The 20,739-nt window shown below is 34.3% G+C and overlaps 2 protein-coding genes across 3 annotated transcripts; both read right to left on the minus strand.

Annotated features, from left to right (window-relative positions):
• Positions 1 to 313: 313 nt before the first annotated feature.
• Positions 314 to 8,986, minus strand: LOC102609437 (phospholipase A I). Of its 2 annotated transcripts, XM_006467945.4 has the most exons (18): positions 8,136 to 8,982; positions 7,868 to 8,015; positions 7,629 to 7,707; positions 7,359 to 7,512; positions 7,057 to 7,266; positions 6,717 to 6,962; positions 6,477 to 6,639; positions 6,133 to 6,393; positions 5,921 to 6,042; positions 5,431 to 5,592; positions 5,082 to 5,274; positions 4,839 to 4,975; positions 3,102 to 3,240; positions 2,535 to 2,741; positions 1,961 to 2,435; positions 1,609 to 1,825; positions 1,424 to 1,513; positions 314 to 1,010 (listed from the first exon to the last, which is right to left on the minus strand). In XM_006467945.4, the coding sequence occupies exons 1-18, from the start codon at positions 8,694 to 8,696 to the stop codon at positions 564 to 566; spliced, it is 4,011 nt and encodes a 1,336-aa protein (XP_006468008.2). In that variant the 5' UTR covers positions 8,697 to 8,982; the 3' UTR covers positions 314 to 563. The 2 variants fall into 2 exon arrangements, 1 of the variants encoding a protein (XP_006468008.2); XR_008052424.1 differs by lacking the exon at positions 314 to 1,010 and having other exon boundaries at positions 1,609 to 1,818; positions 8,136 to 8,986.
• An 8,724-nt stretch (positions 8,987 to 17,710) lies between these two features.
• LOC102608956 (N6-mAMP deaminase) lies at positions 17,711 to 20,739 on the minus strand. The gene is made up of 11 exons (XM_052435534.1): positions 20,517 to 20,739; positions 20,351 to 20,421; positions 20,111 to 20,202; positions 19,939 to 19,998; positions 19,603 to 19,836; positions 19,428 to 19,504; positions 19,258 to 19,327; positions 19,042 to 19,155; positions 18,637 to 18,703; positions 18,145 to 18,249; positions 17,711 to 18,064 (listed from the first exon to the last, which is right to left on the minus strand). Exons 1-11 carry the CDS (start codon positions 20,591 to 20,593, stop codon positions 17,940 to 17,942), a joined length of 1,092 nt encoding a protein of 363 aa, XP_052291494.1. The 5' UTR covers positions 20,594 to 20,739; the 3' UTR covers positions 17,711 to 17,939.

Here is a 20,739-nt window from a genome sequence, read left to right on the forward strand (position 1 = left end):
GTCACGTATTTGTATCCATTCATCAGAAAAGCATTATAGGCACAGGTTGTACTGTGCCACCACGTGAGTGAATTACTTGGGGACCTCATACAAGAACTAAAGTTTTTCATTACCCACTTGATTAAAATTGCTAATCTGGACTAATCTATTAGCTTTACAACATGCAGTACTGATCAGGTAGGTAATCACAAGCATCAGATCAATCATCAATGTACATTCAAATGCCTCTGTAAAATGCCCATTCAAGTTTGGGGTTCAGAGATAGGAGACTTGCATAAATGGATGACTAAAAGGTAAAGCTTTCAGGCAAAACTAAGTCTAAAAATCTTATATTTCAGAAAAAGGAAAGAAGTTAATTAATATACTCCTGCTTATGCGATCAATAAAAGACAACAAATTTTCTGTAAGCCTCAAAATTGGATGTCCCCTCTCATTTATGTATTCACACTCATCTATATTCTTATTTCTTTTGATTTCTTTCTTTCTATTATTTTTTTCAACTTTTTCCCTTTTTTTCTTTTTCCTTTTTCTTTCATATTCTTGTATGAGAATTATCCAAAAATCTACCGTATACCGGGAAGATGGCAGATATACCTCAGCTTCCTATGTGAGGCAAGAGCTTTTTGTAAAGCAGCATCTACTCTTGCACCTTCCCGAAACAGAAAGTCATATAAGTGACAGATGAACTGCGACAGCTCCTCTTCTTCGTCATCCCAAACACCCATCAAATGTTCCCCACTCTTCTCAGGTTCACTATCCTCCCAGTCACTCACTGGACTGGAAGGTTCAACATCTTCATCTTCCGCCTCTTCCTCTCCGATTTCAAACCTCCCATTTTCCACAACATTGAACTCTCCAGATCCATGGAATGATGTGAGCGACATTTCCTGTGGTTCAGCTGAAGGGCAAACAACAGCTTTGGCACCGGAGTCTAGAAATGCCTTAACTACAGGTGGGGTAGGCCCATATGTTCCTGTGCAAATTATGATCCTCTCCCTCCAAGCTCCAATCTGGGATAACACAAAACATTGGTATCAACCACATCTTCGAGGGAGAATAAAAAGAGACTTCAACCTTATAAAAAATCATTATAAATTAAAAAAGGTAAAAAATAAAGTTCAAAGCTTTTCAAACAATTAAGGATCTGAAACTTATAGCTGCATCAGCCACATAAATGCAAATAGAAAACTGAGTGCAGTTCATTAATATCTTCTAGTAAAAAATGCCTAAGGTTTAACAAATACTGCCATGCAAGGGGAAACTAAATCCATTCAAGGAAATATAACAACGATGAAGATAGACGAGCAACGCATATTACAAGTCAAGAAGTACAATTAAACATCATCTGCCAATTTTCTCTATCTATAGCTGTGAAATTCCATAGAAGTTGGAGATGAAGGGATAACTAAGTAAAAGTACATACCATCCAACGAACATCATCAGGTGTTAAGTGCATGGAAGGGACAGTTCTACGAAACATATATGCTGCAATTTCATGGTCATCTTCCATAACCTTCCCAAACATCACAAGACAGATTTTTAGTTTGATAACCCCTGACAAGCAACAGAAGATCATCTAAATGAAAGGAAAATGAAGAGGATGCGTACTTGGGTTTGGCGTCCTATATAACGGTGGACAACATTTCCCACTTGGAAGTATGGTCTAAAGTGAATCAGATCAGCAATTGTTGATATATTGGAAAGAACTGATGCACCCTTTCTACGGTTGCTCCGCATCACTGATAACAAACTTGACTTGACGCTCTGTAGAAACTTGTCTGCATGTTCGCCAGGTTCAGCAACCACAAACACATCATTCTGCCAGCTAATAAATAAGCACATCACAATTAGGAATACGAGTGAAACTGAACAATAAGCACATCACAGTTAGGAATATGAGTGAAACCGAACAGACACGAGAGAGAATAAGAATTTAACACAAAGGTAAGGTCATGCTGACCTTAATATTGAGCCGACTGTATCATTTTGAAGGCACAAATGAACAATGCCAACTTGAGGTAAACTTTGTAGCTTCTCATGCAATGATCGGACATGTAAAGAGAGCTGCCTGTGAGCCTTAGGAGACACTGGGGGAGATGAAAATGTCTTTCCAGCTTGTAATCCATCCAAGCTTAAAGGTGGAACCATATCTATTCGGCCAATCCTCTGTGGACCAACATCTGGACTGTACAAAAGTGGGCTTGAGGGGAAACTTCCAGTGATCAAGGGAGAGGAAAATGGTGTGGGGAATGTTGCTCCAGGCATAGACTTCCCAATTCCGGAAATTCCATGCAAAAGAGATAACCTTATTCCATTACTAGCACAAAATGATTCAAGTGCCCGAGCATGGTGCCCAACTCTTCCTGAATCAGGACTATGCATAGCTTCAACAAGCAGTGTATTACGCCTCCAACCTAAGGATGGGCTAATCTCATCTAAAATTCCAGGAGAGAGGGGAAAAAAAAGCGTTCAGTGGGAAGATTATCATATATATAAAAACTATATAAAATCAGAGAAAATATAAGACATGCTACCTGTGTTAGACACCTTTCCTCGGGGAAAATGCTGAGATTTCAAATTCTCGGACCACTTCTCATCTTGTTGGAAAGGTAGAAGCAGTCTCTCACAGACATTCTTGAAGGACTCAGAATTGTTATTGATGTATTCATCAACTGCAGCTTCCAACTTAAGCCACTCTGCTGGATCAGTCTCATCCAGCTCCATCTCACATCGTTCATCAACTGTGGGCAAATCATGTGGAATACTAAGTGAGAGTCATGATTCTTTCATAAAATGACAGTCTTTAGGAATATCTTTCCAGATAAATAAACGAAGCACAGGAATAAAACTATATCAAATGACAACTGGTCAGTATCCTGTCAAGGTCAAATAGAAAAGATAGTCTTTCACATATGATGCTCAAAGAAAAAATAAAACACTACAGATTCCCAAAGGATGGCCCAGTTGGTTGGCCTCTTGCAGTGGAAGCAAGAAATCAATGTTCAAGTCCAAGGGGATACTGTTAATTTGAGGGTGACAAGAGGTTCCTCGGTAACAACAAAAAGAAAAGAAAAGTAAAGAAAACATTACAGATATAGAACCTGGATTAAACCGGTAGTACTGAATTTCAGGAAGCATAGGCAGCAATGTGCTTAATGCTTCCTCCGCCCTATCTACAGAGCACGCACTCTCAATCAAGACTTGCCCAGTATCCAGATAACGCCAACCACCTCTCCGAGTCTGCAAATGCAATGTTTGCTTGCAAGAGTAAGGGAATATAATCACTAGAAAACACCAGTGCTATTGTCTAGTATTGTAAGAAACCTTTGTAGTCCAGCATTCTAATCAAGTCATACCCAGATTTCTTACCTACAGTCATCTCAATACTTCTAAGAGTCCAACATGGAACAGAAATGCCTAAAAGAAGCTTGTGAAGTGGAAGATATTGTTTAATCATCCTTTTCTCAACCAAAACCAAAAAAAAAAAAGGAGGTCTTGAAGGGAGCGACAAATACTACGCTGAAATGAGAGCTCCCAGTCATCAAAAGATATTTTGAACCAGTTCCAGTATAAAAGCGACACGAGACTTAAATATATTTGTAAAAGAAATATGTTTTAATAGGAGTGCATGTTCATAAATTGAGGGTCGGTCTATCTGATAAATGAATCACAGTTCAACACAATAGAGAATATCCAGCAGCATGCCACTGAATATGTCCATCTAAAGATTTTTCAATATAAAACTATTGAAAATAAAGACTATTAACAAGGAAAAAAATTTCAAAAATCAACTTGTATGATCATCTGCATTTAATTCTTTACTACAGAGGGCAGTGCCTAGATGGCAGCGGAGGACTTCCCATGTGGACTGTGGAAAAGGTTGGGAATTTCAAGCTTTATGAATCAGTGAAAATTTTAAATTGAATATACATAACGAAGAAGATCCTTTATTTACGAAAGGGAAATTATCTCTGCACCCTTTTGTTTTGTCACATGTAAATTTAACCAATACAAAATTTTGATATGTTCTTTGCACCACCTTTGTCTCTAAACTCATATCAATCAATCACTTTGACAATAAAAATAACCATTTTACCACTAAATGAGTTAAAAGACTATTTTATTCTATAAAATTTTGAAAAAAAAAAAAACTATAATTACAAAAGTACCCCTAAATTCAATAAAACAAATAAATCTCAAAATTTAAGATGATAATTTTTAAATGAAATTATAATTATAAAAAATTAACACGTTGTAATTATAATTTTTTGCAATTTTAATTTCATTTAATTTTTGTTATTAAATTAAGCATAGGGAAGTTTACAAAACTTAACATGAAGAGAAAAGTTCACTATAATTATTGTAATCCCTATATTATTGTAAACTTCCCTATACAAATTAAATGAAATTATGATTACAAAAACTTAACATGATAATTCTTAAATGAAATTATAATTAAAAAAAAATCCACATATTGGATTTAGATTTATTTATTTTATTAAATTCAGGGGTATTCTTGTAATTATAATTTTTTTTTTCAAAATTTTGTAAACTAGAATGGTCTTTTAATTCATTTAAGGCTAAGATAGTCATTTTGTAGTGTTAAAGTGATTTACTGATACAAACTTAAAAATAAATGTGGTGCAAAAAACATGTCAAAATTTTGAGGTGGTTAGATATACATATGACAAAATAAAGGTGGTGCAAAGATAATTTCCCTTTATGAAACTTCACTAATTCATGCAAAAACTGTGACCAAAGGAAAAAGGTTAAGAACTAACATTAAAGCCAGAATCTAATAACCATCTCTCAGAAAACAAAATTAAGAAACTGTTTACCTTTGTTGGAACAGAGCCACACCCAATAGAAACTAAGCAGTCTATCCTTGTGTCAGGCCATAGAAGTTGTGCTTCTCTGATGGCAAATATGGTAGGATTGTTTGCTACTATTGCACCATCTTGCCAGCGGAATACATCTGTGAAGTTGTTTCGGAACATTTAAAAATTAGAATAGAAGAACAAAAAAGGATCAAAATGGCCAAGCACGAACAACTGGAAAAAAAAGGTGCAAGAAGAATGCACCATCTGAGAAATCGTCGAGATAATAAGGAGCTGCAGATGACGCTCTTATAGCTTGCCATACTTGATGCTTACAACTCCCAATAAAAGCACTGCGTTTATAACCAACTTGAGCACCAGTAGTAGGTGATCCCAGCACAGTGATTCCGGAATTTTCTGAAATTGAAAAAGGAACTTCTGGTGTTCCAGCAGGGTACTGCATGTTGAAACCATAAAGAGAAGTCAGAATAATTACCATAATTTAAAAAATCACGCTACATATATGCAACAGAACAAAACAGAAAAATAACAATCCTGGAAATAAATTGATGTGTCCAAATTACTCTGAGAGAAAGAAGTATTTCTGTCAAACCTGATAATTGCGGAATATGAACGGCTGTGCTGGCATCACATTCACCAAAGTTGACACAGTAAAAACTTTGGGAATGTTTTTCACAGATGATTCTATCAATAGATCCCCATCCTCATCAGCACACATTTCCTTCAACAACCTCTCAAACTGATCTGCACTGTGCTGCAAGAAAAAATGAAATTATCTAATTTCAAGGCATTAAATATCTGAAACTGTAAATGGCATTTATCTATTTAAACTGTAACTTTATATTATCAACTAAAGTACCTCTTGATCAAGAAAATTTACAACAAAGAGGCAAACAATGACAAAGGCTCATAGACCAGTCTAAAATGAAGAACAAGATCTGCATGATCCGACTTGTGTAGTTGGACATAAATTATTGATTTCTGTGTATATACTAATTTTATGCATGCATCTATTCACATGTGTCCATACTGCAAATTTATCAAGGAAAGAAGAAAAATCAAATAGAAAGAACAATACGTACTTTAGATCCATGTACAACAACTCTAAAGCTCTGCGATGAACTTTTATAAATTTGATCCAACTTTTCTCTCCATGTTGCAGCTTCATTGTCTTTTGGAAAAGGCTCAGCAAAGACAAGTTTCCCTAAAGAACCATAATTGCAGAATGAGACAAGTAAATTGAACAAATAAATAAGCCATTTGGAAAAGCTAATTTTTGGCTCCCCAAACTCACCCAGATTTTTGTATATTTCTTCACACTGATCCAAGGTCATTAGCTTAACAGCAAGAGCAATAGCAAGCATGCCACCAGTTGATGTGCCACATACAAGATCGAACAACTCATGTATCCGCTTACCAGTTCCTTTCTCAATTTCTTTAAGAATTTGCACTGTTGCCAGACCTTTCATGCCACCTCCATCCATTGAGAGAATGCGCAGTCCTTGTTTTGGAACTTGTCTCCCCCTTATGGCACGCCGCAAACTTTCATTTTCTCCTACAAAGGCACACGATGAATTGACCAGGCCTATTTGGTTAAATGATCTCAAAATACAGCCAAAGACAGATTCAGAAACTTACCGAGAATTGCCAAAGCACGAGCTGCAGCTTTATTTACACGGGGTTCAGGTCCAACAGTCAAACGCATCAAAAGGTCCCGCAAACTTTCAGAAGTAACTAGAATACGGCGATTCTCCAAACAGAAGGCCAAATTTCCAACTGCAAGCAAAGCAAACCTTTGTACCTAACAAAAGATAAACTTTTCAACATTAGATGACCACTGCATAACCAATCGGTACACACCAGGAAATTTGTACTTGCCTCTGGGTTTTTATGTGCACATAACAATTTTAATGACTTCAACACATCTTTAGTCAACATCTTCTGAGCTACAGTATCAGATGCAAAAGCCAACTGTCCCACAACTTGCAGAACAGATTTTACTTCTTCTGGAGCAAAAGATTTTAGCACTGCTATAATAGGTTGCATGATGTCACATTTCATCAACAGCATTGCCACAGATACATCTCCAGCAAGGGATGATAGAGCAGAGCATGCTTGTTCGACCTGCCAGAGAAGTAAGAATATTAAGAAAGTGCCAAACAAAAAAACAAATAAGCAGGTTGGACTTCTTTCATGGTTATAAGTGTGAGAAACATACCACATGACGGTTATCACTACTTATCATACTAATAAGCTGCCGCACTGCATTTTCATCTTTGCCAACAACTACCCGGTTTTCTTGGTCTTGCATAATCTTTGCCAGTGCAGATGCTAGTAAAGGGTGGTGACAGGAAGAGAAACGGAATATGAGAGAGAAGAAGGCACTAAGCTTGTGTCTAGATGCTCCAAAATAAGAATTGTTCTCCATCTGCAACCAAAGAAAAAAGTACAATGAAACTTAATAATTATCTCTAGCTTAAGAATGCCAAAAAATGTTCAAAAAGCTTTATCAACCACTACCTCGATTTGGACATTGACTGATCTAAGGTTTTCATCAGCCACAATCCTAATATTTGCAAGCGACAAGTGTCGAAGTTTAAGCAGTGGCAAAATTTCTGGAAGGAATTCAAGAGGGTTTCCAAAGAGCCTTAGAATTTTCAATTCTGCCATAGCCCTGCCATTCAAATGGATAGACACATTAGAGACAAAGAAAACTATAGAAGCTACAAGCTTAATTGATGAAGTTAACAAGTTATAGACTCAAGAATGATAAGTCACTGTCAAATTGACCTGAAATCAAGAAGAGGCCGAACAAGCCTGTTGTGTTCTAATGATAACTCCACCAGTCCTACACACTCTCTCAGTTCAACTGCATATAATTTAAAAAGAAATCAATTAAGCAGACAAATTGCACGAGACATAAGCAGACTAGGAATCCACATCACAAGGAGTTTTCTGCTTGCTACGGAACTTGTATGTTAAGCAAGTCAATATAGACATACATACACATATAACAGTTCCATGCTTACCAGGAACAGAAACAAGCATGTTGTTGTCAACAATGAGAACTTTTAAATTTTTCATGGCACCTAGCTCAGGTGGCAAAGTTGATAACTTGTTGTTATCAAGGTAAAGTTTCTCTAGAACCGGCAAACGGGTCAAATCAACTGGCAACGCCTGTCAAAACCATATATTAAAACTGTTTGAGTGCTACCAAAAATTGATTTAGCCATTAGAACTTAGTTTTGCCATTAATCCGTTTGAATTCACATAAAAAATAAAATATAACAAACTCACCGACAGACCAAGACCGCATAGGCTAACCGCTGTGACAGTCTTCCAATGGTCGCAGAAACCGGACCCCATGTTGTTCCCCGGACCACTAGTAGACAAGTCGGATCTCATGAGCCGGGTCAAAACCCCAATCCCATCGCTCAGATGACCCGACCCGACCCCCTTGGTCAAGACTACCGCTCGTAACGGCTCTCTCCTCTTCACCACCCTCATTTCAACTCCCACATTCGCCGCGTCAGTAGCAACATCGCCCTCCTCTTGCGGCGCCAATTCAACCACCACCGTGTCTTCCGGCACAGGCAAAGCCACCATCAACTGCGATTGCAGCTTTAGCGCCACCTGATCCTCCTCCTCGCCACTCGTCCACTCCAGATCGATCCGGAACCCTAATTCCGGATCTCTCGTCATCACCGTCGGTGACGACAAAGACGATGTTGATGTTGATGATGACGATGACGTAGATAATCGGTTGAAGGGATCATATCCGGCTTCTTCGGTACCATAACTGAGAGTCAATTTGAAGATCTCCAACGGTCGCTTCCATCCCAAACCCCAAGAAGACATTTTGCTCGAATTCGATCAAACGACAATATCAAAATGCTTGATCGGACGGCAGGGGATACTTTTGTTTTTTTTTTTTTTCCTCACATTATAAACAATCATACCATATCATTTCATTGTTAATTTTAATGTTAGTGAGTGTGTGTGTCAGCAATAATTTACAAGTTAAGATACAATTAAGTAAATTCCAAAATGCCAATTTCTGGTTAGGGTTTAAAGATGATGAGAGTTAATGGCGGGAGATAAACGAACCGAAGGTGCCGTGTATTTTAATTTGCTTAATGCGGTGACTTATTTTTGCTGTTCGCATCTGGGCGGTTCTCACCTAACGATGCCGTTTCAATTGACATATAGTAATACACATATTTATAATTTATGTCACATTACAGACGAGACAAGTGTATTTCCTCAACAAAAACCTTTTTTTATATTAAGAATTATAAAATAGGACTGTGTTTCGCGCGGTTTTAAAAAAAGAATTTAGTATTATCTTTTTTTTTTATTTTACACTTGATAAAACTGATAAAAAATATGAATTGATTTTTTTTAAGATGAGGCAGCCTTATAAAAAAACAAAAAAAGTTATTAGCCAGCAATACAAATAAAGAAGCAACGCAAGATAAATAATATATTATTATAGTGATTTTATTCATTCTAATTGTGTGTGTACAAAACAAAAAGATGAGCTCTCCTTTTATAGTTACATAATCACTCCATGAAATTAATAAAAAATTATGGATTATAATTCCTTGTGAGATAGTGGGAGTTATAGGGAAGCTAAAGGTTGCTAATGGGAGATAGTGAGGAGACTAAGAGATATATGTCATGAACATCAATATTTATTTTAATAAATTCATAACACTCCCCCTTAAATGTTCATTACAAAGAATGTGCCTCATTAAAACATTTACATAATTGTTATTGTGTAATAACAATCAAATTAATTATGAGAAGATGAAAAACCAAATCTAAAAGAAAATTTCTCTATTTATTAGATAATAGAGAATATACAAAGATGAGAAATTGTGATGCCACATCACCTCCTCAAGTCACAACTTTATATATATACTAGAAAATAGAATCGCGCTTCACGCGGCTTTGAAAAAAGAATTTAGTAGTATCTTTTTTTTTTACTTTACACTTGATGAAACTGATAAAAAATATGAATTCATTTTTTTTAAGATGAGGCAGCCTTATAAAAAACAAAAAAAGTTATTAGCCAGCAATACAAATAAAGAAGTAACGCAAGATAAAGAATAAAATGAGATAATATATTATATAGTGATTTTATTCATTCCAATTGTGTGTGTACAAAACAAAAAGATGAGCTCTCCTTTTATAGTTACATAATCACTCCATGAAATTAATGAAAAATTATGAATCATAATTCCTTGTGAGATAGTGAGAGTTATAGGAAAGCTAAAGGTTGCTAATAAGAGATAGTGGAGAGACTAAGAGATATATGTTATGAACATCTACATTTATTTTAATAAATTCATAACACTCCCCCTGAGATGTTCATTACAAAAAATATGCCTCATTAAAATCTTTACATAATTGTTATTGTGTAATAACAATCAAATTAATTATGAGAAAATGAAAAGCCAAATCTAAAATAAAATTTCTCTATTTATTAGATAATAGAGAATATACAAAGATGAGAAATGGTGATGCCACATCACCTCCTCAAGTCCCAGCTTTATATATATATATATATAGATTTTAATATTTTGTAATGTAATTATTTTTTAATCTCAACCAATATATTATATAATAGAGAATATAAAAAGATGATAAATAATGATGCCATAAATCTTAAATATTTAATGTTTATGGAGTTTGAAGAAGCCAAAAGACACTAAACAAAAGATTAAATAATTAAATATGAGATTATGACATTAAAATTAGGCTCTAATGTCATTGTTGAGGGAAGATGAATGAACATTCCTTCCTATATTAATTAATTGATGTATTTTAAGCCACTAAAATTTAATTGTTGACATAATAAAATAAATGAATGTTTCAAGACTCATAATTAATTATTATTAATGGTTACATATTGTTGAATTTAAATAGAAAGAGAAAAAGACATGTAATCATTTATAATCTAATAATTATTTTCTATTTTAATATTTTGTAATGTAATTATTTTTTAATTTCAACCAATTTATTAGATAATAGAGAATATGAGATGATGAGAAATGGTGATGCCGCATCACCTCTTATAGTCCCAACTTTATATATATATATAAATAGATATAGATGAAATACTAGCTAGGCAACCCAAGAGGGGGGTGAATTGGGATTTTATAATTTATGCAATATAATTCGCACAACAATTCAATCTAATGCCTTAATCAATTCGAAACAATAAATTCAATGAAACACAATATTAAAAGAGTAAGGGAAGAGAAAACGAACACAAGGATTTTTACGTGGTTCGGCTATCCCCGCCTACGTCCACGCCTCCAAGCTCACCGGGCTTGAGGATTTCACTAAGCTAGCCTCCCAAGGCTTCAAACGCTTACAATTGACTTCCAAGGTGTCAATGGACCTTTACAACAAGAGATTATCCACAATCTCTTAACCCAAGTGTATCCCAACACTTACAATCTTTTAATTTGATTTTACAAAAAAGATTACAAATGAATCTCTCTCACACAATGTGTTTGATCTCAAGTGAAAGCTCAATGTGTGAATGAATGAGATGAATACAATAATTTAAAGCTCAATGAAAGTTGTATTCTCAATATTTTGCTCAATGATAATCGTTGGAATCCCTCTTGTTTGAATTGGATTGAGCTTATTTATAGTTGGAGCTGAAAACTAGCCGTTATTGACTTTCTGCACACTGTCGGGTCGCCGTTAGCTAGATGTCGGATCGCCGTTTGACTGGTCAATATGACCGTTGGGCTGATTTTTCAAATTGTCGGATCGCCGTTAACTATATGTCGGATCGCCGTTTAGGTCCAGAGGCTACTGGTTGATATCGGCGAGCCGTTTATCACACATGTCGGTTCGCCGTTTATTTCCAGAGACTAATCTTCAATTCTGTTAGATGTCGGCGAGCCGTTATCAAGATGTCGGATCGCCGTTTTCTACAGTAACTGCTACAGTGAAATATTTCCCAAATTTACAGTTTGACCCCAAAACTTTATAAAACTGTGTTACGGCCCAAAACGTTATAAAACTTTGCAAATAGGTCCAATTTCAGAATTTCTAAGTAATACTTTGTTAATCCCAAAACTTTCTGAAATTATGGTATAGCCCAAAAAGCTATGACACTTTTCAAATAAGTCATTCTCCAAAATTTCAAGCAATACTTGTTTATTTCAAAGTTTTCAAAATTCTTTCAATTAAACCATAAACTTTGAAAAACAACTAATTTCATAAAATTATTTTTCCATTAAATATGAAACATTTATAATGTGAAAATAATGATTTATTTAAAAAGAATAAAAACAATCAATTTCATAAAATCATTTTTCCATTAAATATAAAACCTTTAAAATGTGAAAATAATGATTTATTTAAAATGTATAAAAAATAATTTGATCTTAAAAGATTAATCATTCTTAATCTTGTTTGTTATCATCAAAATCAATATTATGGAAACATATATGTTAACAATCTCCCCCTTTTTGATGATGACAAACATTTCATGTATTTAAAGAATGATTCCACAAATTGCTCCTCCTAAATATAATATTCTCTTATAATTTGCCAATTAGCTAAATTAATGATTTAAATACATAGATTTTTCTCCCCCTCATCATCAAAAAGAAAAACTAAATTGGCAAAGAAAAAGTAACAATTTTTTTTTTTTTATAAATTTGAAAACATGTATTCTTCTCCCCATTTATCATCAAAAAGAAAATGTAAAGGAAAAGAATAAAAGTAGCAAATTTGTTACCCATGTTGTTTGAGTATAAATTTTTTAAAAAAAATCTCCCCCTAACAACAAGCATCATCTCAAATACAAGATTAGTAATATCACATCAAAATTATTATCATCATATAATCCAACAACCATAAAATGATTACGAATTATTAATCCATTAATTATCAAATCAATAACTCAAAACATAAAATCATCATATAAAACACCCATGTAATCAAATCATTATCATATCTCAAAATCATCAAAATCATCATCATAATCAAATATCAATTATCAAAACAATTACTCAAAATGCATGTTATTCTCCTCATTTTGACAAAATAGAAATGATATATCCTTTGTCTCCCCCTTTGGACAACAAAAAAGTTTAAAATACATATTATCCAAAATCATATTACATGCTCCCCCTAAATATATGGCCAATGTAAAATTTTAATCAAAATAATTTTATCCAACAACATATCATATTTGTCTCCCCCTATCAAGACTTCAAATCAAGCACATATAATTATCAATTATCAAAATCATCAAGAAATCAAATTATTCCAAGTTTATGCCGAATTTTTGAAAATTACTCTTCGCAAAGAGGTTTTGATTTGTTTACCAAATTGGCATGCATATTATCAACTATCCAAGCTCCATAATTATCAATCACATTTTATAAATAAAGACAACTAAACACATCAAAGATCTAATGTGACATTTTAATAAAAAAAATCTCATATGCTTAAAAATATCGAAGTATATGAATTTCTCCATTTTTCGATATCATTTAAAGCAAGTTATGCATATTTAACAATGCGTCAAGAAAGCACAAACAAAAATGTATCCATTCACCAATCATAGATTCCATAAGATCAAACTTCATCAAATACAATAGAATCATCAAAGCACAAATTTTATCATCAAAACTTAAGCAAAGCATAAGTGTATAATTGCAATATAAGATCATCAAAATCAACATAGCTATTAAGATAAGCCATCATTATGTGTTAAGAACAAGTGATCAAATTCATTATTACAGATGCTCACATATATTTTTAAGTGATGATATAGTAGTTACACCTTGTGATGGATCTTTCAAAATAAAGTTCTTAAGGTGAGAAGAAACATACCTCCACTCCTTGGGGAGTGTTTGAGAAGTACCTTCATTTTACTCCGCATTTGTTTCTTCATGTTGCTCATCTTGATTTTCAAGTGGTGCATTCTTTTGGCTATCATTTGATAATCTACTTGTAGCTTTTCATAAGCTTCATCAAGGAACTCTCCACCATTCCTTGATTGTGGTACCTACAAAGAAAACATTCACGTTGTGCCCTTTGGTACCCAAATACTCTTGGGTCCTTGAGTGTTAGCAATTGTTCCTTTTGGAACCCAAACACATTTTACTCCATAATATACTTTTCTTTTAATAGGACAACCAAGCTTCATGTGACCGTTTTGATTACAATAATGACATACAACTTGATTGTTAGTAGATGTACTCTTCACAAAGTAGTTCTTATAATACTTTTGTTTCAAATGTGGCTTATAACCAAGTCCTCCTTTATCAAACACACATTTTTGTGAATTCAGCATGTTATCCAACATCTTTTGCCCATTTGTGAATTTTAAAACAATCTCATTCAACTCATTGCTCCTTTTCTTAAGTGTTTCATTTTCATTTATTAATTCATCAACATGTGATTTCTCATGCTCATACGAATTACTTTGTTTACATGTGAATGATGCAATTCTATCATGTAACATTTCATTATTTAATTCCAATTCTTTGATCTTTTCATTTAATGAAACATTGGATTTTTGCAAGGCATCTTTTTCATTTTTCAAGTCATTTACATGTGATTCTAGATGCTTGTGTGAAGTGCTAGAATTCTCAAGTAATGCAATACTATCATGCAATGTCTTATTTTCTAATTCTAGGCATGTAATCTTTGCACTAAATGATTCATTTTCATTCTTAAGCTCCATCATCTTCTTTTTAAGACATGCATTCTTTTTACCAATTTTTATCCAATTATCATGCAATTCTTTAAAAGCATCATATAATTCATTATAAGTAGGAAGATCATTTACCTCATCAAGTCCGTCATCCGAGTCATCTCCAATTGCCATAAGTGCCAAATTCGACACTTCATGAAATTCCTCCTCCTTTGTAGTCTCCTCATACACAATTTCAAGTTTTCTCCAAATTTCATAAGCATTAGAACAATTTGAAACTCTATGAAATTCCTTTTTATCTAAGGCACAAAATAAAGCATTCATAGCCTTGGAATTTAAAGACATCTTTTTCTTATCCAACTCACTTAAAGCATTCTTTCTAGGAATGAATAAATCATCACAAACAACTTCCCAAATTTCATAATCTAGTGCTTGTAAATAAATTCTCATCCTAGTTTTCCAATACGGGTAGTCATTTCCGTCAAAGAACGGTGGTCTAATTGTGGATTGTCCTTCCCTAAATGTTGAGTCACTATAGGTTGCCATGGATCTTTTAACTCTAGATGGTTAAGTCTACACAAGAGCACCTCGCTCTGATACCAAATGAAATACTAGCTAGGCAACCCAAGAGGGGGGTGAATTGGGATTTTATAATTTATGCAATATAATTCGCACAACAATTCAATCTAATGCCTTAATCAATTCGAAACAATAAATTCAATGAAACACAATATTAAAAGAGTAAGGGAAGAGAAAACGAACACAAGGATTTTTACGTGGTTCGGCTATTCCCGCCTACGTCCACGCCTCCAAGCTCACCGGGCTTGAGGATTTCACTAAGCTAGCCTCCCAAGGCTTCAAACGCTTACAATTGACTTCCAAGGTGTCAATGGACCTTTACAACAAGAGATTATCCACAATCTCTTAACCCAAGTGTATCCCAACACTTACAATCTTTTAATTTGATTTTACAAAAAAAGATTACAAATGAATCTCTCTCACACAATGTGTTTGATCTCAAGTGAAAGCTCAATGTGTGAATGAATGAGATGAATACAATAATTTAAAGCTCAATGAAAGTTGTATTCTCAATATTTTGCTCAATGATAATCGTTGGAATCCCTCTTGTTTGAATTGGATTGAGCTTATTTATAGTTGGAGCTGAAAACTAGCCGTTATTGACTTTCTGCACACTGTCGGGTCGCCGTTAGCTAGATGTCGGATCGCCGTTTGACTGGTCAATATGACCGTTGGGCTGATTTTTCAAATTGTCGGATCGCCGTTAACTATATGTCGGATCGCCGTTTAGGTCCAGAGGCTACTGGTTGATATCGGCGAGCCGTTTATCACACATGTCGGTTCGCCGTTTATTTCCAGAGACTAATCTTCAATTCTGTTAGATGTCGGCGAGCCGTTATCAAGATGTCGGATCGCCGTTTTCTACAGTAACTGCTACAGTGAAATATTTCCCAAATTTACAGTTTGACCCCAAAACTTTATAAAACTGTGTTACGGCCCAAAACGTTATAAAACTTTGCAAATAGGTCCAATTTCAGAATTTCTAAGTAATACTTTGTTAATCCCAAAACTTTCTGAAATTATGGTATAGCCCAAAAAGCTATGACACTTTTCAAATAAGTCATTCTCCAAAATTTCAAGCAATACTTGTTTATTTCAAAGTTTTCAAAATGCTTTCAATTAAACCATAAACTTTGAAAAACAACTAATTTCATAAAATTATTTTTCCATTAAATATGAAACATTTATAATGTGAAAATAATGATTTATTTAAAAAGAATAAAAACAATCAATTTCATAAAATCATTTTTCCATTAAATATAAAACCTTTAAAATGTGAAAATAATGATTTATTTAAAATGCATAAAAAATAATTTGATCTTAAAAGATTAATCATTCTTAATCTTGTTTGTTATCATCAAAATCAATATTATGGAAACATATATGTTAACAATAGATAGATGTTTGGATTTAGATCGTTTAGTTCCAACTATTTTTTTTTTTTAACGCAGTTGAGTTCTAACTTGGGTACATTATCATGTGTCATTTGTTTATTAAATGATAAAAATAAATATTTTATTATTTAATAAATTAATATTATATTAAATAAACTCAAATCAAAACTCAATTTTTAGGATCCTAACATTTGGTATGTATTTTAATTTTTTGTCTTTTTTGAAAAAATTTCTTAATTTAATAAAGGAAAGCACTTTAAGTAAAAAATAAATAAGATAAGAAAAATGGGACAACCTTATATGTAGACCGAGTAATTATTATACCTTAAACATGGACCAAGTAATAGTAATTATTATTATTATTAGGGTAATGCTAAGTTACATGCATGTACCTTACATCCCTCTCACATGAATAGTGTATGGATACTATTCATGTGAGAGGGATGTAAGGTACATGCATGTAACTTAGAGGGATCCTTATTATTATTAATCTTTCCGATGCATAGAGAGTCCCAACAACTCTACTTTTCGTCAAGACATTCAGACGGAAACAGCGCACAGGCTTGGTGGTTAGCGAATGGGCGGGCCTGCCCGGTACTGGTAAAATGTTTGATTTCCTGACAGCCACATGGGCTGGGCCACGGCTCATTTGTCATATAGTAAATATGACCATGTAAGATTGTACGGAAGATTCTAGTGGAAACGTTTTCAGCAGCATGTGAATCAGACCTTTCTTTTGAAGTTTTCTAATTTATACCGTACAATGTGCCTTGTATTACTGGGATTTCAATGAACGGCGAAATTGTACTGCGAGGCCGCGTTCAGCACAGGCTATAACTTTCAAGCCTAAAATGGGATGCATTTTGAACTTCCCCTTATTCCACCAAAGAAAAGGATCTCCTGAACCAACCAATGCTCCATTTACAGCCTCAAAAGATTTGAAATATCCAAATTATTATAATGATAAACACAACTGAATGCATCCACTACCAACTCTTGCAGGAAATATTTTATACTTGCTAGCATTTTTTCATACCGGCCCTCTAGAGTAGGGTCTTCGACTGTTCTATTTGTTATTGTAGTAATTCTCAGCAGATAGTAGTTCCTACAATGGCTTAATCGCATACCAATCAAATTGACACAGCTAAGTTTTGTTGCAAACAAACATGAACAACAATTAGATGCATGATCACCCGTCATGATACTGCAGTCAATGGAGCTGTCATATTTATTCCAGAGAGGCATTTTTCAAGCAAACAGTTCAAGCTGACCATTTCAACAAGTGCCCATGGTCAACTCACTGCTTCCTAAAACGATGGTGACATAAACCTATCTTAAAATCTCAAATTCATCTACTAATGCACTTTCAAAGACCAAATTACCACTTCAAATAATTTCCTACCAGGCCATACCCATACATACTACCATTAATCATAGATCCAGCTTCTTTTCAGCCAAATCAAAAATTTCTTTCAAATCCTCCTTCACTCTGCCATTTGCAAATATAAACTTGACAGCACTTTTAGCTAGCTGAAACATTTCCCTCCTTCCAAGACCTGCACAGTGATAAAAAAATCAATCATTAAGATGAGGCTTAATAACTTTCAATCAAATAAACTAATTACAAAAAACTTACTGAATGCTGAAGCGGCAAGATCGTACTCCCTAGAAACGCTGGTGGAGAAAACACCTGAGTCATCAGTACAAAGGACTAAAGGGTGTTGTGCCTTGTACAGATCAACTGCAAATAGAACAATGTGTTATAGAGAAGACATCCAAAAATTATTCTCTCACAGATAAAAAAAGGGGGTAAAGTTTATAGACTACCCCAAAGGCTTGGCCTAATTACAAATAAACCCAATGTTTTGGGGGGAAAAAAAAACAAAATGCAGAAACCTGTCCCACCTCCGGGAGGTTTCTGAAAAATTTCAAAACCAGAGGAATATGACTGTATTTTAGTCGAACCTCTGCAGAGGTCGATAGAACTTACTCAATTTGGAAAATTTCAATCATTAGTAAGAAGTAGTGGCTTGTTTAACAGATTAGTCAGCAAATAAATATTTTTATTAAAGGTAAAAAAAGGGTACAAGCTATCTACAAATTGAAACAGAAGAGAAGAAGGTCTAACCAAAATGGTGAATATCCAGTGAAGAAATTGTTTCAGTTCTGATGTTGGATGTCAAACAGATCTCAACCTGCAAAATGTATATTGACAGAAACCAAAAAAAAACAAAAGATAAGAGAGCAAAACATACCTTTTACCAGTATGGTCAGCTTAAAGGTTGATAAGGAACTTTTCCTTATCAGAACACAACAAAAAAATTTTTACCAACAAATATAAAAGCATTGATATGCTAACAGTCAGAAGTTTGATAAATGATCAAAGGCACAAGGAAGCTGGTAAACTAATGGACCAATAAGATTTCCACCTTCTCTCGTCCTAAGGAAATTGCAAGAATATATTCTTTATCATTCAAATTTCAATTAAAAGAAAACAATTGTAAATGAAAAGAGATTGTCATGAAATTCTAACCGGGATTTTAGATGATTTCAACTTTCTCCATTCTTCCTCTTCAAAGCAACAAGCATGCCCAATTCTCTGGGGAAGAAAGTCTAGCATACTTTGGATCTCCTCCTTATTAGGTATCTACAAACACTAAGTTATGAAAATAAACTGGTCAGGATAAATCCACTAATAGCAGAAACACATAAATCATAACAGCAGTAAGCATTCAAAAGACATATGCACCTCCCCACAGTGAAGAGTTATTTGAAGACCTTGTTCCCTAGCAAATTTTAATGCTGGCAGGAAAGTAGTCCTGTCTCAGATACAAAGAAAATTTGTAATATTTTAAAGATAGTTACAATGGACTAGTAACACTTATGCGCTAAAAAGAATGATCAGTAACAAAGGAGTACCATTCACCCTTGGTAGGGTTTCCAGAGAGGTCAATGCCAACTACCCCTAGGTCCCTCATTTCCAGAGCCAGCTTAACCTGTAAAATGATTGAGGTAAGATAAATTAGTCACCTATATACATGAGATGATTCACAAGCTTAAAACATCATTTGCAGACTACATTTTCCTAACATACAGTTTCCATGGCAGCTTCAGTTGTCTCCCGACGGTCAATGCTGAGAAGAAGTCTAACATATATCTTTTTTCCTCTAGTACCATTACATGCATCATTCATATTCTTAGTATTCACAGGACGTCTAACATCTGTGCTACGAGAAGCAAAATCAACATCAACTGCACTGACAGCCCTTAAACCCTCCACGACTGCATCCATGTAAGATCGTTTGCTCATTCCAATAGACTCATTTCTCTGTATAAATTGGAAGCCAACAAATTCCTTAAAACTCCATTATATACTAAAAAGGTTCCAGAAATAAAACGGCTACCGGGAAGTCAACACACAAGTAAATACCTTTGGAGTAGTTCTTAGTTCTAGATATACAATATTCTCGGAAGCAAAATCTTCAACCACCTGTTTTGTAAATGTTTTAAAGAAAAAAAAAATAGGGGCTTGTCAAATGGAAGTAGATGTAGCCAACCCCAAAAAAAAAAAAATTCATAAATCAAAGAGAAATTTGCCATACTTCTTGAGTAATTCTTGTCACGGTTGCGTGGTCAGTAGTGAGAACGTGGATCAGGTCAAATAACTTGAACACTTCATGTAAAGAACGGTCACCTGCGTTTAAAAAGAACCCCAAAAAAAAAAAAAAAATCCAATGCCACAATTAAGAGTAACCCAATTATGCAATAATAATGAGAAATTGAAGAAATTCACTTTTTTTCCCCTTTTCTGAGGAAATCAAACTACAGCAAAGGGAACATACTTTTCATAATAACATGCTCCACATCTGAGAAGACAATGACACCCTTTTCACCCAAAACTCTTGCAAGCTCCCTGCACAACATAATTACAAGTGATGCTCACCATCAAAACTCAAAATTAGCATTGAAATGAAAGAGTCCGACAGAGAGAAAAGAGTAAGATCTTACAGAAGAGTAGAGTCTCTAATGGAGCCATTCAGGTGGGCATGTAATTCAACCTTTGGCATCGACGCAAACCACTCCATTTTCGTTTGTGGAATTTTATTTTTTTTTCCTTTTTCCCAACACGTTTGTTTATGGATCTTATTTCAGTTCTTGATTTTGTTGTTTGCTTTTCTTACTCGAAGCTCGAGATTAAAATAATTTTTTGTTTTGTCTCTGAAGGGTGGTT

This window comes from Citrus sinensis, chromosome 2 (genome assembly GCF_022201045.2).
Source record: "Citrus sinensis cultivar Valencia sweet orange chromosome 2, DVS_A1.0, whole genome shotgun sequence".
Lineage (NCBI taxonomy): Eukaryota > Viridiplantae > Streptophyta > Magnoliopsida > Sapindales > Rutaceae > Citrus > Citrus sinensis.